Raw genomic sequence first — 26,497 nt, 5'->3', positions numbered from 1 at the left:
GCCTGCAGTCTCTCCCTCTCTCTGTCTGAAGGAAGAGGCTGCTGCCAGAGGAAGAATAAGACTCTTCCAAACTTATTTTTAGAAGTCATCTTTGTTTACGTATCCCAACAATGCAATATTATTCAGGTCCTTCTTATGTGTATGTGACAAAACAACATTTCCTCCAGACCACTTCTAATTCATGCATAATAAGAACTGAGTTCACGTCGAGATTCGCCTCTCTGTGGCCAACTTCAAAGGAGCTGAGAGTGCTGGATAGGTTTGAAGCAGCCAACTTTCTCCCATGATGCCGCCAGGGGCTGAATATTGTTGTTTACCCATAATGCTCTGTGGTACAGAATGTTATTTTACTGAGTGGTTACTTGGTGCCCAGAACGCACAAACAACAGAGGTGCGTTGAGTTTGTTTGGACATTTGCTCCGTTGCGGAACGGTTTGTATTAAGCAACACGTTCTTGAACAGACTTTGAGGTATGTTCTTTCCCGCTTGGTGGGTCTGGCGAGATGAGGCTTGAAGCAATGAGTGGTGTATTAAATGGGCAGTGGCCATGCTGTCAGTGTTCCCCAACCCCTCCCCGTTTTTCAACTGGTTGTTCAATACAGCATCGCTTTCATTCAATTGAACATTCCAGAACTTAAAAACGTACTGAATGCCACCCAGGTGTCCCTACCTAGATAATACCTTACCCATACCAAGCTATACCAGTTGTTATAGGGCCATAATGCATTGCTACTGTAGTGGTCAGAAGTGTGTGTGAGTGAGAACGAGAGCCAAGAGAAACATTTAGAATTTAAAAAGCTGTGTGTGTTTGTGAGGGCGAGAGACAGCGTGGCGCAAATCATGGTAACACTTTTGTGAAATTTAATCCATAAATAGCTTAAATTAAGAGTTTGTGTTTATCTCGTTTCTGTTGCCTGTTCTAGGCAGTTGTCCCTGGCAGCTATCAGCATGTATTTATTATTTCTGCATTAATTTATGTGATTTAATCCATAACACAGATCCATTCTTCTAATTCGCCTTCCAAATGATTAACTGGTGGAGCCGCAGTGAAGATGCATCCTTTCCAGTTCGCGCTCCAGTAAAATGTTATTAAATCAAACTCACGACGGAAAACACCCACTGGGTCGAAAAGACAGTTTATGGGCCAATCAAACCCTCCAGCAGCGTTTACGGGGCCTTGGTGATATTTCCTAGGCCGGAGGGTAAGATGAAGGAGGGAAATTGACCTTTCTTCTCAAAGATAGCCCAAGGGAATATTATGCATTTATATCACAACCATGAACATTTATAGGATGATCATGTTTATATTTTAATTTTGCTCATTGGTCAAAATAGAAGAAAACTTTTTCTTAAATGTGTCTACAGCAGAGGTTTGCAATCCTGGTCCTAGGAACGCACATTTTTGTTTTTACCCTGCACTACACACCTGATTCAAATAATCCAAGCCTGATGATGAGTTGATGATTTGAATCAGGTGTGTACTGCTATGGCAAAAACGTGCAGCCCTTTGGGTCCCCAGGACCAGGATTGAGAACCCCTGGCCTAACAGGATTGAGAACCCCTGGTCTAACAGGATTGAGAACCCCTGGTCTAACAGGATTGAGAACCCCTGGTCTAACAGGATTGAGAACCCCTGGTCTAACAGGATTGCATTTCTCAGACACAACACGGAACACTGTGTTCAAAGTCGACGATAATATTGTCATGTATCTTATTTTATAGCCTAAATGTCATGTCAAACAAAACAACTTTGTCATCGACCGAGGGTCTCAGAAAAACAAAAGTCTGTAGCACGGTTTGTAGTTTCGCGTGAGGCAGGCAAATTTATACAAATATGTATGCCTTCACAGTAGGTCTATTTAAATGAAGGACTTCTCATCCCATGACAATTGAAATATGACAAATGATATCTCCGTAGAATCATATCTACTTGGCCAGGGGAAAGGCCGAGGCTATACAGTCATTACCTGCTGGTCAACTATTCATTCACTCGTAACCCACCAAAATAACATAATAGGCTATATGTCACACAGCAATGGTATAAGGTGCTGCCATACTATAAAATGTGAATGTTACTTTATAATTTGAACCTCAGTCTGACTGTAAAGAGAAAGGTATATTTTGTTGACGGGCATTTGGGTAATTGCAGCTGGGTAGTATGAGCTTTTCACAAATGTCTCATTCATCTTTCACTGTGCTCTTCTAGCTTGCGTCTGTCTTCTGTGGGACAGTCATTCATCATCACAAGATGTAGAGCTTTCGTACCGGCAATGGCTTTTCCTTGCCTGTCGCTCAAAAAGCCATCCATGTTTTATATTTATCACATTATCTTCTGGACTCCTGAATCGATTATAAAGCGGGTTTATTGCTTCAGTGATCCCACATGTATGTCCTATGGTGTGTGTTTGGAGAGCGGAGTTGCGGTGACCAACCTGGTCTCATTTTGTATTATTCTGTACGTAAATCCGAGACACTCCATTTAGAGTGATATGTTACGTTACATAAGACAGATGGTTAGAAGGCCAGAAGGCAAAACAACGAAAGTAGGGTGAGTGGTTGACCGTATAACACGAACGTCTGGCAACTCAAAGGTTGCAAGTTCGAATCTCATCACAGACAACTTTATCATTTTAGCTAATTAGCAACTTTGCAACTACTTAGCATGTTTGCTAACCCTTCCCCTAACCTTACCCCATTTAGCTAACCCTTCAACTAACCCTTCACCTTAACCCCTTTTTAGAAGGAAATGTTTTTTGTGTTTTTTCGGATTGGGGTTCACGACACAGTCAGTGGTGACTTTTTTTCTGAAAGAAATCTCTGCAGCGGCTCTCGTAACTCAAACCCTCTGGAGCATGCCAGTCACCTGTCGCAATAAAGCCATATTTTAGGTAGGACTCATCATATTTGAATGAGGCTTTCTTTCTTTCTTTTTGCATTCTTGGGCTCTGCTGTCTCTGCATTATCAACATCGTTGTTGGGCCTTTTATCTCCCTTACCCCTTCCCGAAGAAGCTCTCCAGTGACGTTTGTTTTTATTCATGTCACCTAACATAGCTCGCTAGTAAAAAAGTTGTCAGGTAACACAGCTCACGCAGACCGTGATGAACTCGCGGCGTGCACATTACTCAAGTACAAAATCTGTAAACTGATGTGTATATATATATATATTTATCCTTTCCGTGCGGCCCGGCAGCTAAGGTGCCCGGTGGTCTGGGACCGCTGCTGTTTTCATCTATATTTTTCGTAGCTGTCTATTTAACACCACAAACCGATGCTGGCACCAAAACCGCACTCAACGAGCTGTATACGGCCATAAGCAAACGAGGAAATGTTCATCCAGAAACGGCGGTGCTCCTAGTGGCTGAGGACTTTGTGCTTCTACATCTGCATTGCTTCCTGTTCGGGGTTTTAGGCTTGGAATGATGAATCACGCTTTACCATCTGGCAGTATGACGGAAGAATCTGGGTTTGGCGGATGCCAGGAGAACACTAGGCCCCTTAGTTCCAGTAAAGGGAAATCTTAACGCAACAGCATACAACAATTCTGTCTTTTCAACTTTGTGGCAACAGTTTGGGAAGGCCCTTTCCTGCTTCAGCATGACAATGCTGCCATGCACAAACAAGGTCCATACAGAATTGTTTTGTCGAGATCGGTGTGGAAGAACTTGGCTGGGCTGCACAGAGCCCTGACATCAACCCCATCGAACACCTTTGGGATGAATTGGAACACTGACTGCGAGCCAGGCCTAATCGCCCAACATCAGTGCCCGACCTCACTAATGCTCTTGTGGCTTAATGGAATGACATTGGAATGCTCTTGTGGCTTAATGGAATGACATTGGAATAAGATGTTCAACGTGCAGGTGTCCACATGCTTTTGGTCAGGTAGTCTATCATAGTAAATGAAGCAACTCGGATTTACGTACAGAATAATACGAAATGCTCTGAGACCAGGTTATATGACAGCTGGGAATTATTATGAAATATATTGTCAGATAACGGCGACATTGCTTCCTTGAGGAAAACACACAAATCCATGTTTATTTTATGTCTAATTAACAGGCTGGTGCGTCAGCTATGACACGTCATGATGATGTAGCTGTAATGTCTTGTGTGTAGGTGGCAGGGAAGTCAGGCACAGGAGAATCAAACTTGGTATAAATGGAGTAGTTTTAATAGCCTTTAACAAAACTCCAAAACCAAAGTACATAATAAATAAAAGTGGGTACAAGAACCCGTTGTGCACCAATACATAGTTCACGAACATACAAAACAAACAATCTCTGACAAGGACATGAGGGGAAACAGAGGGTTAAATACACATGTAATTGATGGGATTGGAACCAGGTGTGTAGGAAGACAAGACAAAACCAATGAAAAATGGATCAATGATGGCTAGAAGGTCGTTGATATCGACTGCCGAACACCGCATGAACAAGGAGAGGGACCGACTTTGGCAGAAGTCGTGACAGTAGCCTACTGTACATGCAATTATTGTCCGTGAGCTATGAGATGAGGAGACAGTGGCTGCAGGAGGCACATTATTACACCAATAAATATTGCATACAGAAAGATATTAGGTTTAGTTTGGAAAACTCTTCATGGACTGAAAATACAAAATATACTGTAGCTGCATTATTGCCTGGTTATGAAAATAAAGACATAATTTATTTGTTGCATAAGTTAACCCTTGAAATGCCTAACTAATGGGGCGATAGGTTGCCTAGTGGTTAAGAGCTTTGGGCTGGTAACCAAAAGGTTTTTCACTTCGTTTCTATGTTTTGTGGGGGAAAAAAGATAGAGGGAGGTAAGTGATTTTAACCAATTATGAGTAAGTATTATGAGTAGGTATCATGAGTAGGTATCATGAGTAGGTATTATGAGTAGGTATTATGAGTAGGTATCATGAGTAGGTATCATGAGTAGGTATCATGAGTAGGTATTATGAGTAGGTATCATGAGTAGGTATTATGAGTAGGTATTATGAGAAGGTATTATGAGTAGGTATTGTGAGAAGGTATTGTGAGAAGGTATTATGAGTAGGTATCATGAGTAGGTATCATGAGTAGGTATTATGAGAAGGTATGAGAAGGTATCATGAGTAGGTATTATGAGTAGGTATTATGAGTAGGTATTATGAGAAGGTATTATGAGTAGGTATTATGAGTAGGTATTATGAGTAGGTATTATGAGTAGGTATTATGAGTAGGTATTATGAGTAGGTATCATGAGTAGGTATTATGAGTAGGTATCATGAGTAGGTATTATGAGTAAATCAAATCAAATCCAATTTTATTTGTCACATACACACATGGTTAGCAGATGTTAATGCGAGTGTAGCGAAATGCTTGTGCTTCTAGTTCCGACAATGCAGTGATAACCAACAAGTAATCTAACTAACAATTCCAAAACTACTGTCTTATACACAGTGTAAGGGGATAAAGAATATGTACATAAGGATATATGAATGAGTGATGGTACAGAGCAGCATACAATAGATGGTATCGAGTACAGTATATACATATGAGATGAGTATGTAGACAAAGTAAACAAAGTGGCATAGTTAAAGTGGCTAGTGATACATGTATTACATAAGGATGCAGTCGATGATGTAGAGTACAGTATATATGTATGCATATGAGATGAATAATGTAGGGTAAGTAACATTATATAAGGTAGCATTGTTTAAAGTGGCTAGTGATATATTTACATCATTTCCCATCAATTCCCATTATTAAAGTGGCTGGAGTTGGGCCAGTGTCAATGACAGTGTGTTGGCAGCAGCCACTCAATGTTAGTGGTGGCTGTTTAACAGTCTGATGGCCTTGAGATAGAAGCTGTTTTTCAGTCTCTCGGTCCCAGCTTTGATGCACCTGTACTGACCTCGCCTTCTGGATGATAGCGGGGTGAACAGCCAGTGGTTCGGGTGGTTGATGTCCTTGAGGTATTATGAGAAGGTATTATGAGTAGGTATTATGAGTAGGTATCATGAGTAGGTATCATGAGTAGGTATTATGAGAAGGTATTATGAGAAGGTATCATGAGTAGGTATTATGAGAAGGTATTATGAGTAGGTATCATGAGTAGGTATTATGAGAAGGTATTATGAGTAGGTATTATGAGAAGGTATTCCCTACTAATTGTAATTTGTTGATGTGATTGGAAACCCTTATTTTCCTCATCTATTTGACTACAAAACATATTAACGCGCAATTTTAACATATGTTGATGTTGGGGTTGTGCTGGAAAGGATGAATATGAAGTTGAAAAATTCTGACATTTCCCTTTAAGACCTGCTGCAAATTATCACCCTCATACAAAGACTGCTTTCTGTTGACGGTTCTCATTCAAAATGTGTCGATTTGTCTGTCTTTTTATCTCATGGACACACGGTCATGTGTGGCTTTGTTTGATTCTGTTCTGTTTCATAGCTTCCCTTTGACCACTTTCCATCGGCACAGGCTACAGCAGGTTGCCTTTGCTTGATATCCTGCCAAAGAACCTGCAAGCCCGAGTAACTGTCATTAAACCATACTGAAATTTAATTAAGGAAAATGATGTGTTCATAATTTTCAATAATTCGGAGTAGTAATGAAAGCCATCGAATGCTTTAGTTTACAGCAGGACTGGTTGTAATTGCAAATCTGCCTCCTACACGCCAAAACTATTTTGGCTGCTCTTAAAGGAAAACTCCACCCAAAAACGTTATTTTGGTATTTGTTTCATTAGTCCATTGTTTTATAGTCCCAAAATGTTTTGCATGTCAGCAATAAAGTTTTCAAGATGTAGAACTTCAAAATACAGAAATAAAGCTGGTATGATGCATTTTGCATCATATGATGCAGCTCAAAACGTAGCATCATATGTTGCGAAATGCTTCATACCGGCTTTGCATCGATATATTTTATGAATCTAAATCAAAAGTGTGTGCCACACCTGATTTGAAAAGTGCTGTGGCAAGTGCCGCCTCGCCACACGTTTTCCGGCGGCCCTGTTTACATTTACCTTCTGGTAATTTAGCAGACAGTTTTATCAAGAGCAACTAGGTAAGGTAGATAAACAACCACAGGTAAAAAGTGGTTTTGTTGTTGTAGGCCTAGTTATACTGATCTGTTGGTTACTTCGCTCCTTCCTACCTTAAAGGGACATTTCAACACTGCTCTATTTCCCTATATGTCTATTAATATGTTATTAACATATGTGTCATTGGATTTCCTCACTACATGCAAATAAGAGCATTTCTGCATCTCACCGGTGGGAAAGGGCCAGCTACATATCCTGGTTGTAAGCAAACCACAATAACCAGAATTCATAGTGATTTTAGGAAGTAGTACTACCCCGTGGAATGAGAAATATCAACATGTCTGTGGTTGTAGCCAGCATTGTCATCCTGAGGATTTCAAAACCGAACTGAAGTCTCAACTGATAGGGTTGCCATGTCGTCGACTGTTAAAAAGTGATGCTAATCAATCTATTTTTACCCTTCACTTCAAAGAGGAAGGCATCCAATCAGCCAACATCAGAGCAACAGAAAATAAGTCAAGCTGAGCTAATGTTACCTAGCTAACTAGCTATCTAGCAAACTACATTTTGTTTATCTAAACCAAAATCTAGCTAGCTAGCTTTCATAATATGCTGGCTAGACATTCCAAAGCATATCAATGTAATTAGCCAGCTGCTATCTGGGGATGTGATTTGTAAGTTTGCAAGCTAACGTTAGCTTCGTTAGGTGCTTAGCTAGATAACAGTTTGCTAATGTAACCTAACTACCGCAGAGGCTAACGTGACTATGTGTTCTGTTTAGAGTTAGATCCCATCAACATCAAGCTCAGCACCAGGAACTAGTGTAAGTCACCTTCTAAATCTTACTAAAATCTACTAAGTCTTTCAATGACTCCATGATGAGCACACTGGAGCTAGGCATAAACTTGGTCCTTGTCTTGTTGTACAAGTAGGCAAAGACTTCTATTGGAGTTTTCTCTGTGTTATGGAGGCTTTGTTGATTGTTCATGCAAGGCTTTAAGTCTAAATTGGAGAAAAGGAGGTATTGGTAAGGAGGGAATGGTGTGGGGGATTGACTGGTGTCTGTTGGGGGTGGGTTTTGTGTGTTAACTTCTTCGAGATAGGGGGCGCTCTTTTAATTTTTGGATAAAAAACGTTCCCGTTTTAAACAAGATATTTTGTCACGAAAAGATGTTAGATTATGCATGTAATTGACTTTGGAAAGAAAAAACTCTGACGTTTCCAAAACTGCAAAGATATTATCTGTGAGTGCCCCAGAACTACTGCTACAGGCGAAACCAAGATGAAATTTCATACAGGAAATGCCCCAGATTCTGAAGGCGCTGTGTCTCCTTATATGGCTGTGAATGCGCCAGGAATGAGCCTGCACTTTCTGCCGTTTCCCCAAGGCATCTGCAGCATTGTGACGTATTTGTAGGCATATCTTTGGAAGATTGACCATAAGAGACTACATTTACCAGGTGTCCTCCCGGTGTCCTGCGTCGAAATTATTGCGTAATCTCTAGGTCCATGCGCGTTCCATTTCTTCAGAGGAGAAACTAAACTGCCACGAATGATTTATCATCGATAGATATGTGAAAAATACCTTGAGGATTGATTCTAAACAACGCTTGCCATGTTTCTGTCGATATTATGGAGTTAATTTGGAAAAAAGTTAGCGTTGTAATGGCTTAATTTTTGGGGGTTTTCTTACCCAAACGTGATGAAGAAAACGGAGCGATTTGTCTACACAAATAATATTTTTGGAAAAACTGAACTTTTGCTATCTAACTGAGTCTCCTCATTGAAAACATCTGAAGTTCTTCAAAGGTAAATGATTTTATTTGAATGCTTTTCTTGTTTTTGTGAAAATGTTGCATGCTGAATGCCAGGCTTAATGCTATGCTAGCCTATCAATACTGTTACACAAATGCTTGTTTATGTCACGTTCTGACCTTTATTTTCTGTGTTTTGTGTTTAGTTAGTATGGTCAGGGCGTGAGTTGGGTGGGCAGTCTATGTTTGTTTTTCTATGTTTTGGTTATTTCTATGTTTCGGCCTAGTATGGTTCTCAATCAGAGGCAGGTGTCATTAGTTGTCTCTGATTGAGAATCATACTTAGGTGGCCTGGGTTTCACTGTGTGTTTGTGGGTGATTGTTCCTGTCTCTGTGTGTGCACCAGATAGGACTGTTTTTGAGTTTTCACATTTCTTGTTTTTGTTAGTTTGTTCATGTGTACCTTAAAGAATTAAAAAGTACCATGGACAATTACCACGCCACGTATTGGTCCTCTGATCCGTTTCGCCTCTCCTCTTCGGAAGAAGAGGAGGAAATTCATTACAGAATCACCCACCAAAATCGGACCAAGCGGCGTGGTAAAGGACAGCGACGACAGCAGCAGCAGCATCAACAACAGAGGCCACCATCACAGGACTCCTGGACATGGGAGGAGATACTGAACGGAGAGGGACCCTGGGCACGGGCTGGGGAAAATCGCAGCCCCAAAGCAGAGCTGGAGGCAGCGAAAGCTGAGCGGCGGCAATATGAGGAGCCAGCACGGCAGTGCGACAGGTACGAGAGGCAGCCCCAAAATTTTTTTGGGGGGGGGCACACGAGGTGTGGTACTAAGCCAGGTAGCAGACCTGAGCTCACTCCTCGTGTTCATGATAAGCAGCGCATTACTGGTCAGGCACCGTGTTATGCGGTTAAGCGCACGGTGTCGCCAGTGCGTGTCCATAGCCCGGTGCGCTATAGGGCAGCCCCCCGAGAGTGCCATGCGAGTGTGGGCATTGAGCCAGGGCGTATGGTGCCTGCTCAGCGGGTCTGGTCGCCGGTACGCAGTCTTGGTCCAGGTTATCCTGCGCCGGCTCTGCGTGCTGTGTCTCCGTGGCGCTGGGAGGGTGCAGTGCGTCCTCTGCCTGCGCTCCGCTCGTACCGGGCAACTGTGGGAGTGGAGCCTAGGGGAGAGGTGCGTGTAGTAAGCACTAGATCTCCCGTGCTTACCCACAGCCCGGTTCAACCTGTGCCTGCACTCTGGAGGGTCCGGGCTAGAGTAGTTGTCCAGCCTGGGGAAGTGGTGCCAAGGTTGCGCACCAGAGCTCCAGTGCTCCCTCACAGCCCGGTCTTTCAGGCTCCTCCTAACACCAAGCCTCCTGAAGGTCTCCCCAGCCTGGTGGTTCCTGTGGCAGCCCCACGCACCAGGCTGTCTCTCAGTCTCCTCCCTGCAGGTGCTCCCGCCTGTCCGGCGCCGCTGCCGGAGCGTCCCACCTGTCCGGCGCCGCTGCCGGAGCGTCCCGCCTGTCCGGCGCCACTGCCGGAGCCTCCCGCCTGTCCGGCGCCGCTGCCGGAGCCTCCCGCCTGTCCGGCGCCACTGCCGGAGCGTCCCGCCTGTCCGGCGCCGCTGCCGGAGCGTCCCGCCTGTCCGGCGCCTCTGCCGGAGCCTCCCGCCTGTCCGGCGCCGCTGCCGGAGCTTACAAGCAGGAAGTACCTGTGACTCGCTTAATACGGAAGTGATCAGATGACGCGGATGCTACACTACAGGACTGTTTTACTAGCACAGACTGGAATATGTTCTGGGATGCATGCAATGGCATTGAGGAGTATACCACCTCAGTCACCTGCTTCATCAATAAGTTCATCGACAACTTCGTCCCCACAGTGACCGTACGTACATATACCAACCAGAAGCCATGTATTACAGGCAACAACCGCAACAAGCTAAAGGCTAGAGCTGCTGCTTTCAAGGAGCTGGACACTAATCCAGACGCTTATAAGAAATCCCGCTATACCCTTAGACAAACCATCAAACAGGCAAAGCGTCAATACAGGACTAAGATTGAATCCTACTACACCGGCTCTGATGCTCGTCGGATGTGGCAGGGCTCGCAAAACGAAGGTAACCTGGCCAAATGACTACTGCCCTGTAGCACTTGCGTCGGTAGCCATGAAGTGCTTTGAAAGGCTGGTCATGACTCACATCAACACAATAATCCTGGAAACCCTAGACTCACTCCAATTCGCATACCGCCCCAACAGATCCACAGATGACGCAATCTCAATTGCTCTCCATACTGCCCTTTCACACCTGGACCAAAGGAACACCTATGTGAGAATGCTGTTCATTGACTACAGCTCAGTGTTCAACAGAATAGTGCCCACAAAGCTCATCACTAAGCTAAGGACCCTGGGACTAAACATCTCCCTCTGCAACTGGATCCTGGACTTCCTGACGGGCCACTCCCAGGTGGTAAGGGTAGGCAACAACATCTACCAATATGATCTTCAAAACTGGGACCCCTCAGGGGTGTGTGCTTAGTCGCCTCCTGTACTCCCTGTTCATCCACGACTGAGTGGACAAGCACGACTCCAACACCATCATTAAGTTTGCTGATGACACAACTGTGGTAGGCCTGATCACCGATAACGATGAGACAGCCTATAGGAAGGAGGTCAATGACCTGGCAGGGTGGTGCCAGGACAACAACCTCTCCTTCAATGTAAGCAAGAAAAGAAGTAGACAACAGGAAAAGGAGGACCCCATTAACATAGATGGAGCTGTAGTGGAGCGGGTCGAAAGCTTCAAGTTCCTTGGTGTCCAAATCACCAACAAACTATCATGGTCCAAACACACCAAGACAGTCATGAAGATGGCATGACAACACATTTTCCCCCTCAGGAGACTGACAAGATTGCTGCACCATCGAGAGTAACCTGACTGGTTGCCTCACCGCCTGGCAGAGGTGTGGACTCGAGTCACATGACACATATTGGCAGATGCGCTGCAGACTGTTTTTAATAGCATCATTTTTAATATTTGGGCTTGGGGAGGGTGTCAAGTCAGGTCGAGTCTTAAGGCTCAAGTCCAAGTCAAGTCATTGGTGTTAAAGTCAAAGTCGAGTTGCAATTCATCATATTTGTGACTCGAGTCTGACTCGAGTCCAAATGTCTGGTAACTACTGTCCAAAACTGAACTAAGTAGATCCAAATACTTATTAAGTTCAAGCCCGGTTTCCCAAAAGCCTCTAAATTAATTTTAGAAACATATGGTTCTAAGATTAACTTAACCTCAAGATGCTTTTGGGAAACCGGGCCCAGGCACATAATAATCTGTCTTTCTGCCTAGGAACTTCAAAATGCATGTCTCTTCTGCAGAACAAATGACAGGACCTGTTTTCTAAAGAGGCCCATTTGTGATAAAATGTACAGAATATAGTCCAACACAAAGGATGCATTGTTGAAAAGGTTTTCAGAATGTTTATGCTGCCAAGATTATTTTCATTGCTCAAGTGCTCAGCTTGTTTGAAGTACATAACTGTTCATCAAAGGAAAATGAAAGAGTGTGGTAGAATGGGGGGATAAATAGATAGAGCAAGTTACTTTCTTTGACAAGCGTCTACCACCAATCTGTGGCTGACTGCTGTCAGTCCCAGCTAGGCTCCTGTGAAGAACCTGTCTTGTCAATAGCTGTGTGTGGTTTAATAGCTGTCTGTGGTCCTCTTCGTCTTTCACAAAATGTCCTATATGGACGTGAGAAGAGACTGACTGACATCCCTGCAGTTTGCAGTGACTAGTGTGTTTGTGTTGTGCCTACGTAGGGGTAGGTGTGTGTGAGTGTGTGAGTGTTTGTGTTGTGCCTACGTAGGGGTAGGTGTGTGAGAGTGTGTGAGTGTTTGTGTTGTGCCTACGTAGGGGTAGGTGTGTGTGAGTGTTTGTGTTGTGCCTACGTAGGGTTAGGTGTGTGAGAGTGTGTGAGTGTTTGTGTTGTGCCTACGTAGGGGTAGGTGTGTGAGAGTGTGTGAGTGTTTGTGTTGTGCCTACGTAGGGGTAGGTGTGTGTGAGTGTTTGTGTTGTGCCTACGTAGGGGTAGGTGTGTGAGAGTGTGTGAGTGTTTGTGTTGTGCCTACGTAGGGGTAGGTGTGTGTGAGTGTTTGTGTTGTGCCTACGTAGGGGTAGGTGTGTGAGAGTGTGTGAGTGTTTGTGTTGTGCCTACGTAGGGGTAGGTGTGTGAGAGTGTGTGAGTGTTTGTGTTGTGCCTACGTAGGGGTAGGTGTGTGAGTGTTTGTGTGTTTTTAGGAGAGAGATTATTTATGTGTTGGCATAAATGTGTATTTTGAGTGTGATATGTATGTGGATTTACAAACAAACAAGTGTCTAAATCAGGGGTCAAACTCATTCCATGGAGGGCCGAGTGTCTGCAGTTTTTTTCTTTCAATTAAGACCTAGACGACCTGGTGAGGGGTTCCTTACTAATTACTGACCTTAATTCATCAAACAAGTACAAGGGTGGAGCACAGACATTTGGAACACCGTGGAATGACTTTGACACGTGTTCTAGATTTAGATAAATCACCCTTCCGCTGCAGTATACAGTTTGCATGTGAAATGAAATGATGCTATGTTGAATCACGTTTTCATTCACTCTGGCTGACATGTCATTTGTCCTCACCAAGCCAGATTAGACAGCACTCTCGCTTTGCAGCTTGTGCTGCAGTTCATTGACCTTGGTCTCTAAAAATAAAGATGTATCAAGAATCGATGAATTCCATTTCTTACCTGCGAGCCATAACTGTATTTGGCATCATCCAATAAGTGTCCTAGCTCTTCCTCTCCCTCTACAGTTTATACGACAAAGAGTCCTCTGTTTATTATTGTCTTACGTTACATCTTCTGCTCCCTGTGGATCGTAAGGCCGCCCGGTGTTTATCAAAGCTATTGAATTTCTCCTGTAAAAGAAGGGCCATAAACTGATGAAAGTTGCTGATGATGTTGTTGACTATGGCACCTCTGAGTCACTGCTCTCTCTCTCTCTGTGACCTGAGTGGTGGAAAAGGCTAAATAGCCAATCAGAGACAGACAGTGAAATAGAGATAAAGGGTGACCTCAGAAATGATTACCTTGACCTCCAGTTGACCTTAATGGAGTGTTCAGAGAGAACTGAGACCTGGAAGGGCAACTGTGAAACACACTGACACTCAATGGCACTCAAACTTCTATCAAAGATCTGTCTTTGGATGTTATGCAGTCCATGCTTTTGTAATCAATTAAATGAATGAAACAGGTAACACATTAAAAAAAGTATATATATGTGTCCCCAAAGTGCTTTGGGATTTGATTTCTTAGGTAATCCTTATCAGTTATTTACTTGAAACAAATAAACATTTCAAGCTTGGGATGATGGTGTTTTATTTTCTAAAGTCAAAGCGTTTTGTTCCTATAAGAATTTTGAAGTGAATTATTCATTGTTTTCTATTTTGAAAGCGAGCAGCTCAGTAGCCAGAGAGTAGCGGAAATGGTGCCGGCTGGAACATTGGCTTGAGAGAAAAACATTAGCTGAGGGAGGAGAAGGTAATTATTTTAATGAAATACTCTGTTGCTTTTATCTCATACTGTGTTTGAGAGAACAAAACACTGGGCTCCAGTAAAGGGCAATTTGACAAAATTACAGCAAACCACGTGCATTGTTTTCTGCATTTTAATCCAACTAAAAGCAGGCTTTAAATTACAGTAATATGAATCAAATAGGGCTGCCTTAAATATGTTTTAATGAATCAGGTGCTAACTCTCTATAGGCCTTGTGAGAATTTTCAAGTCTTTTGGATTTACTACTGTGTAAATCCCAAGCCCCGGATGCTATAAATTGGTATCATTAAACTGTTATTGCTGCTACCAATCCAAACAACTCCTCGCCTCATCCACCCCGGCGAGAGAGAGAGGCGGACGTTTGACAGGTTTATCAAAACACATCAGTCATGCTTCTCTAAATCAGTTCTCGCATTTTAATTTTGCACTTAATTTTGGTATATTGTGGCCTGTCTGTCCCGCTGATCCCCACACTACTTCCTGGGAAGGAACACAATGGCTGGGAACATCACACAGGATCTTAATAATGATATATTAAACATGTCTCAAGGGTGTGGGTGGGCTCAATCTTGCTTTCTCTCTCGCTAACTCTCGCTTTCTTGAGCAAGGCACTTAACTCATTGCTCTTGTAAGTCGATCTGGATAAAAGCTTCTGCTAAATGACTAAAGTGTGTGTGTGTGTGTGTGTGTGTGTGTGTGTGTGTGTGTGTGTGTGTGTCAGATGTTTTCCACATCATTGTTCAATGTTCAGCTAGGACTGACAATAGTTTAAAAATGAAAGTGTGAACATTACAATTGGACAGACATGTATCCTGGGAGCATTAGCCTGTTTTTACCAGGTAATTGAGCTGGCTGAGGTATAGAAACAGAGGAGAGGAAGGAGTGAGGCTCCTTCTGTAGCTCAGTTGGTAGAGCATGGCGCTTATAACGCCAGGGTAGTGGGTTCGATCCCCGGGACCACCCATACGTAGAATGTATGCACACATGACTGTAAGTCGCTTTGGATAAAAGCGTCTGCTAAATGGCATATATTATTATTATTATTATTATTATATTAGGCTGCGTGGCTGTGCATGATAACTGTTTAACTCTCTTCTTTCTTTCTCCCTGGCTGAATCACTGTTGACTCTAGCTAACCGCCATATACTAAAATATCCACACAAGCCACTAACGATATTTGATGAGTTAGAAGATGATGACTATGAAGTTATTATTTAAGAGCATTGAAGATAAATCACAATCAGTAAAAAAAAATAACCGAGCTAGCTAACTAGCGGATTTACATCACTCATGAACATCAATGATCAACTGACAGCCTACCCCCTTTTCCCGATGTCAATCATGTCTTTAGAAAGCACCATAACTAGCTTGCTGACCATTTGTGATGAGTGAGTGTGTTGTTGCATAAATAAATAGGCCTATGTTAAAAAAGTAGAACATGGTCACCACAAAATATTTTCATTTTGAGCACCTGCCCTCTGAAAGTTGTGCACAGCCCTGCACTGACGCCAGATGCCAGAGCTGACAGCTTGGTTAATATGGTAATAATGAGATCAATGGGAGCTAAACAATTCAATGAGAGAGACGTCCATCATCCTGCTATAGTTCCATAGGGGATAGCTAAAATAAGATATACAGTGCATTTGGCAACTATTCAGACCCCTTTACTTTTTCCACATTTTGTTATGTTACAGCCTTCTTCTAAAATGGATAATATAAAACATTTACCCCATCAATCTACACACAATACAGCACAATGACAAAGTGAAAACAAGTTCTTAGACATTTTTGCAAATATATTAAAAATGAAAACAGACCCTTTGTAATGAGCCTCAAAATTAAGGTCAGGTGCATCCTGTTTCCATTGATCATCCTTGAGATGATTCTACAACTTTAAAATTCAATTGATTGGACTGTCCAAAACTTCTGAATACTTATGTATATGTGATATTTCAGTTTTCATGTTTTTATAAATTTGAAAAAAAATCTAAAAACCTGTTTTTGCTAGGGGGAAAAAAACAAGTTAATCAATTTTAGAATAAGGCTGTAATGTAACAAAATGTGGAAAAAGTCAAGGGGTCTGAATTCTTCCAAAATGCACTGTATAACATAGTCAGCATGGAGACTTTTAAAACATTAACATTTATATGATTTTAGAAGCAAATTGTCCTAGCTTTAAAAGTACCACTGGTTAGGAAGAGCTTATGTTAAAAAAGTGATTTAATGTTCATAACACACTAATAATAGCTACTATGAAGTATAAACACATCCTATTGAATGTTCATAATACAGTAATAATAGTTACTATAAAGTATACGCACGTCATATTGAATGAAAGGAGCATTGACCTCTGATCCTGGTCAGATTTGAAAAGAGCATTTATCTATCGAATATTCTGTCATATTCTTATCCAGAGTCTTATCTCACACACAAATCTCTCTTCCCTCAACACCTACCTACTTCCTGTCAAGCAGGATGTGTGTCACACAGAGATAGAGCCTCAGGGAACTAAGATGCCCACCTTGTGACCCCAGTCAGTCTGATGTCCCAATGTTCTCCCTGCTGTCCTGTCAGTGATGGAGTTGGGAAGCCGCGGAGACAGTGAGATGTAAGGAACCCTGACAGGGACAGAGAGTGGACTTGGAGCTTCCTCACCCTCCCTCCTCCTCCTTACACACCTCTTTCACCCCTCTCCTTCACCCTTCTCACCATCAGTGTGTTAAACACAGAGACCCTGCCAATGTTGTTAACACTCTGCACAGTAGATGTCAATGTTGTTTTCTGGACCACTGACACATAAGCCCCGTTTGTACTTGGTGCTAACATGCTAACTTGATTTTTTCCACATTCTGATTGTGCCCTCATTTTCACACAGGTTTAGATGATAAATGCTAGCCATCTAGCTAATAAAAAAATGTAATAAATAAAATGTTTTGGTTAGACTTTTGCTAAATCATTTGCAAGCCCTTTAGAGTTGCAAGCTAGATAGCTACAGAGCTACAGTAGTCATTCACATTTAAATGTAAATGTAGATGCGTGACGTGTTTGGAATTCCATGATCCATTCCATGATGGAATCATGGATGACTCCATTATCAGCAATACAAAAATACATGAACTATCAAGTCTAGACACAGCCTAATTTTATGCATCTACTGTGCATTCACAATGTATTCAGTGCCCTTGACTTTCTCCACATTTTGTGACGTTACGTTCCCCTCATCAATCTACGCACGATACCCCATTATGACAGGGCAAAAACAGATTTTTACAAATTTCTTTAAAAAAAACTGAAATATCACATTTACATAAGTGTTGAGACCCTTTACTCAGTCCTTTGTTGAAGCACCTTTGGCAATGATTACAGCCTTGAGTCTTATTGGGTATGACGTTACAAGCTTGGCACACCTGTATTTGGGGAGATTCTCCCATTCTTCTCTGCAGAACCTCTCAAGCTCTGTCAGGTTGGATGGGGTGCGTTGCTGCACAGCTATTTTCAGGTCTCCCTAGAGACGTTTGATCGGGTTCTCAAGTCCGGGCCCTGGCTGGGCCACTCAAGGACATTCAGAGACTTGTCCCGAAGCCACTCATGCGTTGTCTTGGCTGTGTGCTTAGGGTCGTTGTCCTGTTGGAAGATGAACCTTCACCCCAGTCTGAGGTCCTGAGCGCTCTGGAGCAGGTTTTCATCAAGGTTCTCTCTGTACTTTGCTCCGCTCATCTTTCCCTCTATCCTGATTAGTCACCCAGTTCCTGCCGCTGAAAAACATCCCCACATCATGATGCTGCCACACCCATTCTTCACCGTAGGGATGGTGCCAGGTTTTCTCCAGATGTGACGCTTGGAATTCAGGCCAAAGAGTTCAATCTTGGTTTCATCAGACCAGAGAATCATGTTTCTCATGGTCTGAGAGTCCTTTAGCTGCCTTTTGGCAAACTCGAAGCGGACTGTCATGTGCCTTTTACTGAGGAGTGGCTTCCGTCTGGCCACTCTACCATAAAGACCTGATTGGCGGAGTGCTGTAGAGGTGGTTGTCCTTCTGGAAGGTTCTCCCATCTCGACAGAGGAACTCTGGAGCTCTGTCTGAGTGATCATTGGATTCTTGGTTACCTCCCTGACCAAGGCCCTTCTCTCCCGATTGCTCAGTTTGGCCGGGCCGCCAGCTCTAGAAGTAGTCTTGGTGGTTCCAAACTTCTTCAATTTAAGAATGATAGAGGCCGCTGTGTTCCTGGGGACCTTCAATGCTGAGGAAATGTTTTGGTAGCCCTTCCCAGACCCATGCCTTGACACGATCCTGTCTTGGAGCTCTACGGACAATTCCTTTGACCTCGTGGCTTGGTTTTTGTTCTGACATGCATTGTCAACTGTGGGACGTTATATAGACAGGCGTGTGCCTTTCCAAAATGATGTCCAATCAGTTGAATGTACCACAGGTGGACTCCAAGTTGTAGGAACATCTCAAGGATGGTAAATGGAAACAGGATGCACCTGAGCTCAATTTCGAGTCTCGTAGCGAAGAGTCTGAATACTATTGTAAATAGACTGTTGTCTATTTACAATCAATTAGAAAAATGTGTAAAAATCCGTTTTTGCTTTGTCATTATGGGGTATTGTGTGTAGATTGATGAGTGAAAAAACTACTTCATTAATTTTAGAATAAGGCTGTAACATAACAAAATTTGGAAAAAGGTAGGCGGTCTGAAAACTTTTCCGAAAGCACTGTATCTCTCTGGGGGCCTCTGTTGCTAAGGTATCACTCCATCTGTCCTACCTTTCATAATCACATCTGGCCTGTCACACAGACAGATGAAGGGAGATGAGGCTCATCCAGAGGCTGGGGACCAGTTGTGTAAAGTAAGTCAAAATAATTTAAAGTACAATTTAAGTAGTTTCTTGTAGTATCTGTACTTTACTATTTATATTTTTTACTACTTTTAATTTTACTTCATTACATTCATAATGGAAATGACTTACTTTTTACTCCATATATTTTCCCTGACACCCAAAAGTACTCTTTGTATTTTGGATGCTTAGCAGGACAGAAAAATTATTATCAAAAGAAATTCCCTTGTCATCCCTACTGCCTCTACTCTGGTGAACTCACTAAACACAGATGCTTCGTTGGTAAATGATGTCTGAGTGTTGGAGATAGCCCCTGGCAATCAAGAAATTAAATAAACAACAAAATGGTGCCTTAAGGAATTTGAAATTATTTATACTTTTACATTTGCTTTTGATACATAAGTATATTTAAAACCCAATACTTTTAGACTTTGTCTCACAGAGTATTTTACTTGAGTCATTTTCTATTAAGGTATTTTTACTTTTAGTTTGACAACTGGGTACTTTTGCCTCCACTGCTGGAGACCAAGCATGTCTCAGTCACAACACAAACTCATCCATCCACTCCATGCCCATTGGACACCAGTCAATGTCTTTCAAGCTTCTATGGTGGAAATAGCTTACTGGGCAATGTTCCCTTGATATGACAACCTTACCTGAGTCCTGGAACGTGTAAGCTTCTAGAGGCTTTAGCTCAACGGGCTTGATACCCAGTCAGCTATACTTCCACCATGGATAGTGTGATGCTTTCTGTCAGACTAAATTGAGAGAGTAAATCTGTTCACAAAGTTCATAAAGTATTTAATAAGTACAAGTACAAGTTACTTACCCTGCCAATCACTCTGCAAATATGTAAGGAGTCCACCACCTCCTTGAAAATCAGCCTGTAAAGAGAGGTCTGCAGTTATGCTCAATCACTCCGGAGAAAATGTTCCATTCCCTACTGACTTTTAAAGTCAGTTCATCACTGCATGAACATAGGGGAGGGTATACCGTCACACACACAATGGGCCTCAATGGGTATCTCTGCATTCAAATTGCCATTGATAAAATGCTATTGTGTTCATTGCCGTAGCTTATGCCTGTCCATACCATAACCCCATCACCATGAGGCACTCTGTTCTCAACGTTGACATCAGTAAACCGCTCGCTCACACAACTCCATACACGCTGTCTGCCACCTGCCCGGGACAGTTGAAACACTTTGCTAGCGTGCCAGTGGCCATTGAAGGTGAGCATTTGTCCACTGAAGTCGGATATGATGCTGGCCTTCAGTCAAGACCCTGGTGAGGATGACGAACACTCAGATGAGCTTCCCTGAGACGGTTTCTGACAGTTTGTGCAGACATTCTTCGGATGCCCGGGTGGCAGTTCTCAGACGATCCCACAGGTGAAGAAGCCGGATGTGGAGGTCCTGGGCTAGCGTGGTTACACATGATCTGCGGGTGTGATGCCGGTTGGACATTCTGCCAAATTCTCTAAAACAATGTTGGAGACGGCTTAAGGTAGAGAAATTAACATTAAATCCTCTGGCAACAGCTCTGGTGGACATTTCTGCAGTCATCATGCAATTTGGCCTTTTATTGTCCCCAGCACAAGGTGCACCTGTGTAATGATCATGCTGTTTAATCAGCTTCTTGATATGCCACACCTGTCAGGTGGATGGATTATCTTGACAAAGGAGAAATGCTCACTAACAGGGATGTAAACAAATTTGTGCACATGATTTGAGAGAAATAAGCTTTTAGTGCAAATGGAACATTTCTGGGTCTTTTATTTTAGCTCATGAAACATGGGATCAACACTTTACATGTTGACTTTACATTTCTATTCAGTGTAATTGTTTTTAGCTTTTGGGCTAGGTGTTCCGCTAGCGTCTCGACAACATCTGTTGAAATTGCAGAGTGGGAAATTCAAAATACAAAAATCGTAATATTAAACATTCATGAAAATACAAGTGTCATACATCGTTTAAAAGCTTAGCTTCTTGTTAATCCAACCGCATTGTCAGATTTCAAAAAGGCTTTATGGCAAAAGCATACCATGCGATTATCTGAGGATTTGAAAATGTTTTGAGTTGAAATTGTGTGCCAATTTCTATTGGGGTGACTGCTGACTGTGATGGTTGAGGGAACCCAGATGCATTTTATTAAGACACTTTGTATTAGCCTCGTGTTGTTGAATTTCTGATGCCAGCATACACCAGCATTAAAAAAAAATCTAACTAGCAGAGGCGTCACAAAAATCAGAAATAGCGATAAAATAAATCACTTACCTTTGAAGATCTTCCTCTGTTTGAAGTCCCAAGGGTCCCAGCTACACAACAAATGGTTGTTTTGTTCTATAAAGTCCTTCTTTATATCACAAAAAAAGTATGTTCAGTTGGCGCGTTTGATTCATTAATCCATTGTTCCATTCGTTCAACATGCAGACAAAGGAATCCCAAATGTTACTGGAAAACCTCATCCAAAGAAGTCAAACAACTTTTTGAATCAATCCTCAGGTACCCTAATATGTAAATAAATGGTAACATTTAAGACGGAATGTAGTATGTTCAATACCGGAGATAAATAACGAAGTGTGCGCCCTCATTCATGCGCGCCACAATACTAGAGTCCTAATGAGGAGCTCATTTTTCAAAAATCAAACCTGAAGCCCTTTCTAAAGACTGTTTACATCTAGTGGAGGCCATAAGAACTGCAATCTGGGAGGAATTCCTTTGAATATCCCATAGACAAGCATTGAAATGGCCTGTGACCTCAAAAACAACATTTTCCAGATGGATTCTCCTTCGGGTTTTGCCTGCCATATCAGTTCTGTTATACTCACAGACATTAACAGTTTTAGAAACGTAAGAGTGTTTTCTATCCAATGCTACTAATTATATGCATATCCTAGCTTCTGGGCCTGAGTAACAGGCAGTTTACTTTGGGCACGTCAGTCATCCAAACCTCCGAATACCGCCCCCTAGCCCAAAGAGGTTATTAAGGCTGACGAATGCTTAAGGCTGACGAATGCTTAAGGCTGATGAATGCTTACTGTAATGTGACACACCTCTTTGGGGCCCTAACTTACATATTATAGCTTATTCAGGTTTTTTTGTCTCCAATATTGTGTGCGTGCGGATCTGTGTTGTGTTTTGGCTGCGCCCGTATATAAACAGTAGATGTGTTTATGTCCATATAATGCTAGATTTGGTTGTGGTTCATAGAGAATGAATAAGAAGTCATTGAAGTGTCTCTGGTCCAAAACAAATAAGAAATATATTTTTTGTTAAGGTGTGTGCTGTACCTCCAGAGTGGTTTTGGATATCTCCTGGAACTTGTCCTTTCCTACAACAATAACAAAACCTCACCAACATCTGGTAAGCAAATATAGTGGAGCCTTAACACAAGCCCTCAAGATTTATCATGTACAATATTTTTGTAAAAGATATGGGGAGTGAATACTACGTGCGCACATTTAATGGATGTCATGCTGCTTGATGAGCACTTCCTCCTTGTGCGCGACATTCATCCCTCAAACTTACTCAACAGCGACCCCAGTGTTCAGCTGAGTGCAACTGTATATCTGAGTCACAGCACCATTATAATGGATGTCATGCTGCTTGCTTAGCGAGTATCACTTCCTCCTGATCCGACTCACTCTGAGGCTCAAACTCAGGACCTCTTCCTTGCTAGCACACATGACCGCTCTCCCGAGGCCTCTTACCAGTTGGCGCCACCGAGAAGTTCCTGCGGGTTGCTAGCATTAGTGGATCATATTAAGCTAATGTTGTGCAATGATTTGTAGCCTATTTGAATCACTATGGAAGTCAGTGTCACGCTCGTGGATGGAAGGATCGGACCCAGGTGCAGCGTGGTAGGCATACATGTCACGACTTCTACCGAAGGTAACTCCTCTCCTCTCTTCTGATTATCAAGAGTGTCGTTTTTGGATTTTCATCTGTGCCATTTTTTTATTTGGTGGACTATATGATTAAACACGCTTCTCTGACATCCCTGCTCTCCTGCGCCTAACTCCTACACCTCTCACCGAGACGCACCTTATCACAGTACATCTTACTTTATTCAATGAACACAGGGGAAAAAAACGAATACAAACGAAATGTAAAATTTATTAGGGCTAAACAGCACAGTACCAAAACAATACAGAAGAAAACTAAACGTGATGTTCTTTGCTGCTCACAGGCAGCTACACAAAAACAAGATCCCACAAACAACAGGTGGGAAAAGGCTGGCTAAATATGATCCCCAATCACAGACAATGATAGACAGCTGACTCTGACTGGGAACCATACCAGGCCAACAAAGAAATAGAAAACATAGATTGCCCACCCAAGTCGCACCCTGACCTAACCAAATAGAGAATTAAAAGGATCTCTCAGGGCATGACAGTCAGACCACACGTAACAGGTTAAACCTGGAGCCTGGCGCACGGTTCACCACGACTGGACCGTTATCATACAGTTCCATGATTTGTGAGAATTAGGGTTGATTTACAGGACTATTGTAAAATAAGTTCCACCTTCCAATATTTCAAGGGTGGAACTTGAAATGGACAACATGCAGGATGAATCAAACCAAATCAAATCAAATTTATTTATATAGCCCTTCGTACATCAGCTGATATCTCAAAGTGCTGTACATAAACCCAGCCTAAAACCCCAAACAGCAAACAATGCAGGTGTAAAAGCACGGTGGCTAGGAAAAACTCCCTAGAAAGGCCAAAACCTAGGAAGAAACCTAGAGAGGAACCGGGCTATGTGGGGTGGCCAGTCCTCTTCTGGCTGTGCCGGGTAGAGATTATAACAGAACATGACCAAGATGTTCAAATGTTCATAAATGACCAGCATGGTCGAATAATCAAACCACTGTATTGTTTTTTCATCAATATACTTTGTGAGTAAAGGCTCTCCAAATGTGTTTTTTTAATGATTCATACATACTTTCCTAACTATACAATTTGCCTAAATAATCTACAAATCTACCAGTTGGTGCTGTAACGGAGATGAAGATGCATAGATGGCATTCTTTCATTGGTCCCTATATTCTGAACCCGTTTTCTCTATGTATTCTATTGTCTGTCGCCAAAATTTGAGATAAAGTTACACCGTATTTAAAGGGATGGCTTAAGATAAATGAACTGAAAACCCTATTAACTGAAAACTGCAATAAAATCTGTTGGCCAGCTAATGGGAGGGTTTTCAGTGGTTGAATTAAATGTATTCAGAGAGCGAAAGGGTGCCACACCTGCAGAGAGCAATACGCGACTGAATAAGGTAAGTCTGAAAACCAAGTATTGAGAAGTGCATAGGAAAGGCATGAATTCCTGTCGGAATCGGCCCCATAGCGAGTACCACTTACTCAAGATTCGGCTCAAACTGCGGCTCGAACTCAGGACCTCTGCCTTGCTAGCACACGTGACCACCCTCCCAAAGTGTCTTACCAGTCGGCTGCGCAAGTGGCAAAACTGCAGGCTGAGGAGTAAGTTTCACACATCCCCATGTGCCACGCACACACACACACACACACACGTCTTCTGTCTAAGACACATTTACAGCAAAGCACCTGTACGTATTTCTACTAAAAGTGACAATGTCAACTCTCACTCTGACTCTCACTCTGGGCGGACTGGCTCTGAGGCAGATGTCAGTTTGAACAGGGAGAGAATATCAAATGAGTCAGGGACATTGGCATGATGAATATTGGTGACAACAGCAGGAGCTGAAGGGGAGAGCAGGGAGAATTGAAAGTGTAAACTCTGGAAGTGGAGAATCTTAAGTCTTTACCACTATGTGGTCCTGCTGCTGGAGAGGATGCTATGATGAGGTAGGCAGATCACACGGAAGAGTTGGGCCCTTTTTAATCAATCTGTTTCTCTCTCTCTGTCTATCACTGTGCCTTGGTCTCTCTCTCCCATCACATACTCTGGATCTGCCCGTCTGTCTCTCCCATCACATACTCTGGATCTACCCGTCTCTCTCTCCCATCACATACTCTGGATCTGCCCGTCTGTCTCTCCCATCACATACTCTGGATCTGCCCATCTGTCTCTCTCCCATCACATACTCTGGATCTGCCCATCTCTCTCTCCCATCACATACTCTATCTCTGGATCTGCCCATCTGTCTCTCCCATCACATACTCTGGATCTACCCGTCTCTCTCTCCCATCACATACTCTGGATCTGCCCGTCTGTCTCTCCCATCACATACTCTGGATCTGCCCGTCTGTCTCTCCCATCACATACTCTGGATCTGCCCGTCTGTCTCTCCCATCACATACTCTGGATCTACCCGTCTCTCTCTCCCATCACATACTCTGGATCTGCCCGTCTCTCTCTCCCATCACATACTCTGGATCTGCCCGTCTGTCTCTCCCATCACATACTCTGGATCTGCCCGTCTCTCTCTCCCATCACATACTCTGGATCTGCCCGTCTGTCTCTCCCATCACATACTCTGGATCTGCCCATCTGTCTCTCCCATCACATACTCTGGATCTGCCCGTCTGTCTCTCCCATCACATACTCTGGATCTGCCCATCTGTCTCTCCCATCACATACTCTGGATCTGCCCATACTCGTCTGGATCTGCCCTCTGTCTCTCCCATCCCATCACATACTCTGGATCTGCCCGTCTGTCTCTCCCATCACATACTCTGGATCTGCCCGTCTGTCTCTCCCATCACATACTCTGGATCTGCCCGTCTCTCTCTCCCATCACCCGATCTCTCTCTCTCCCATCACATACTCTGGATCTGCCCGTCTCTCTCTCCCATCACATACTCTGGATCTGCCCATCTGTCTCTCCCATCACATACTCTGGATCTGCCCGTCTGTCTCTCCCATCACATACTCTGGATCTGCCCGTCTCTCTCTCCCATCACATACTCTGGATCTGCCCGTCTGTCTCTCCCATCACATACTCTGGATCTGCCCGTCTCTCTCTCCCATCACATACTCTGGATCTGCCCGTCTGTCTCTCCCATCACATACTCTGGATCTGCCCGTCTGTCTCTCCCATTACATACTCTGGATCTGCCCATCTGTCTCTCCCATCACATACTCTGGATCTGCCCGTCTGTCTCTCCCATCACATACTCTGGATCTGCCCGTCTCTCTCTCCCATCACATACTCTGGATCTGCCCGTCTGTCTCTCCCATCACATACTCTGGATCTGCCCGTCTCTCTCTCCCATCACATACTCTGGATCTGCCCGTCTGTCTCTCCCATTACATACTCTGGATCTGCCCGTCTGTCTCCCATCACATACTCTGGATCACATACTCTGGATC

The 26,497-nt window shown here is 43.2% G+C and overlaps 1 protein-coding gene across 2 annotated transcripts; it reads left to right on the top strand.

Moving 5' to 3' along the window:
* The first annotated feature begins 8,916 nt into the window (after window positions 1–8,916).
* On the top strand, window positions 8,917–14,233 carry LOC127931382 (uncharacterized). 2 transcript variants are annotated; one of them, XM_052523869.1, is made up of 2 exons: window positions 8,917–12,913; window positions 13,047–14,233. In XM_052523869.1, the coding sequence occupies exon 1, from the start codon at window positions 9,261–9,263 to the stop codon at window positions 10,491–10,493; it is 1,233 nt and encodes a 410-aa protein (XP_052379829.1). In that variant the 5' UTR covers window positions 8,917–9,260; the 3' UTR covers window positions 10,494–12,913; window positions 13,047–14,233. The 2 variants fall into 2 exon arrangements, with proteins under 2 accessions (XP_052379829.1, XP_052379828.1); XM_052523868.1 differs by having other exon boundaries at window positions 8,917–12,999.
* The last annotated feature ends 12,264 nt before the right edge of the window (window positions 14,234–26,497 follow it).

The sequence above is a fragment of the Oncorhynchus keta genome, chromosome 8 (genome assembly GCF_023373465.1).
Source record: "Oncorhynchus keta strain PuntledgeMale-10-30-2019 chromosome 8, Oket_V2, whole genome shotgun sequence".
NCBI classification, from domain to species: domain Eukaryota; kingdom Metazoa; phylum Chordata; class Actinopteri; order Salmoniformes; family Salmonidae; genus Oncorhynchus; species Oncorhynchus keta.
The sequence above is the reverse complement of the archived record's forward strand: the minus strand, read 5'-3'. Positions and strand labels throughout refer to the sequence as shown.

Coding starts and splice junctions, on each gene's coding strand:
- LOC127931382 (XM_052523869.1), top strand. CDS start 9,261: ATGGACAATTACCACGCCACGTATTGGTCCTCTGATCCGTTTCGCCTC.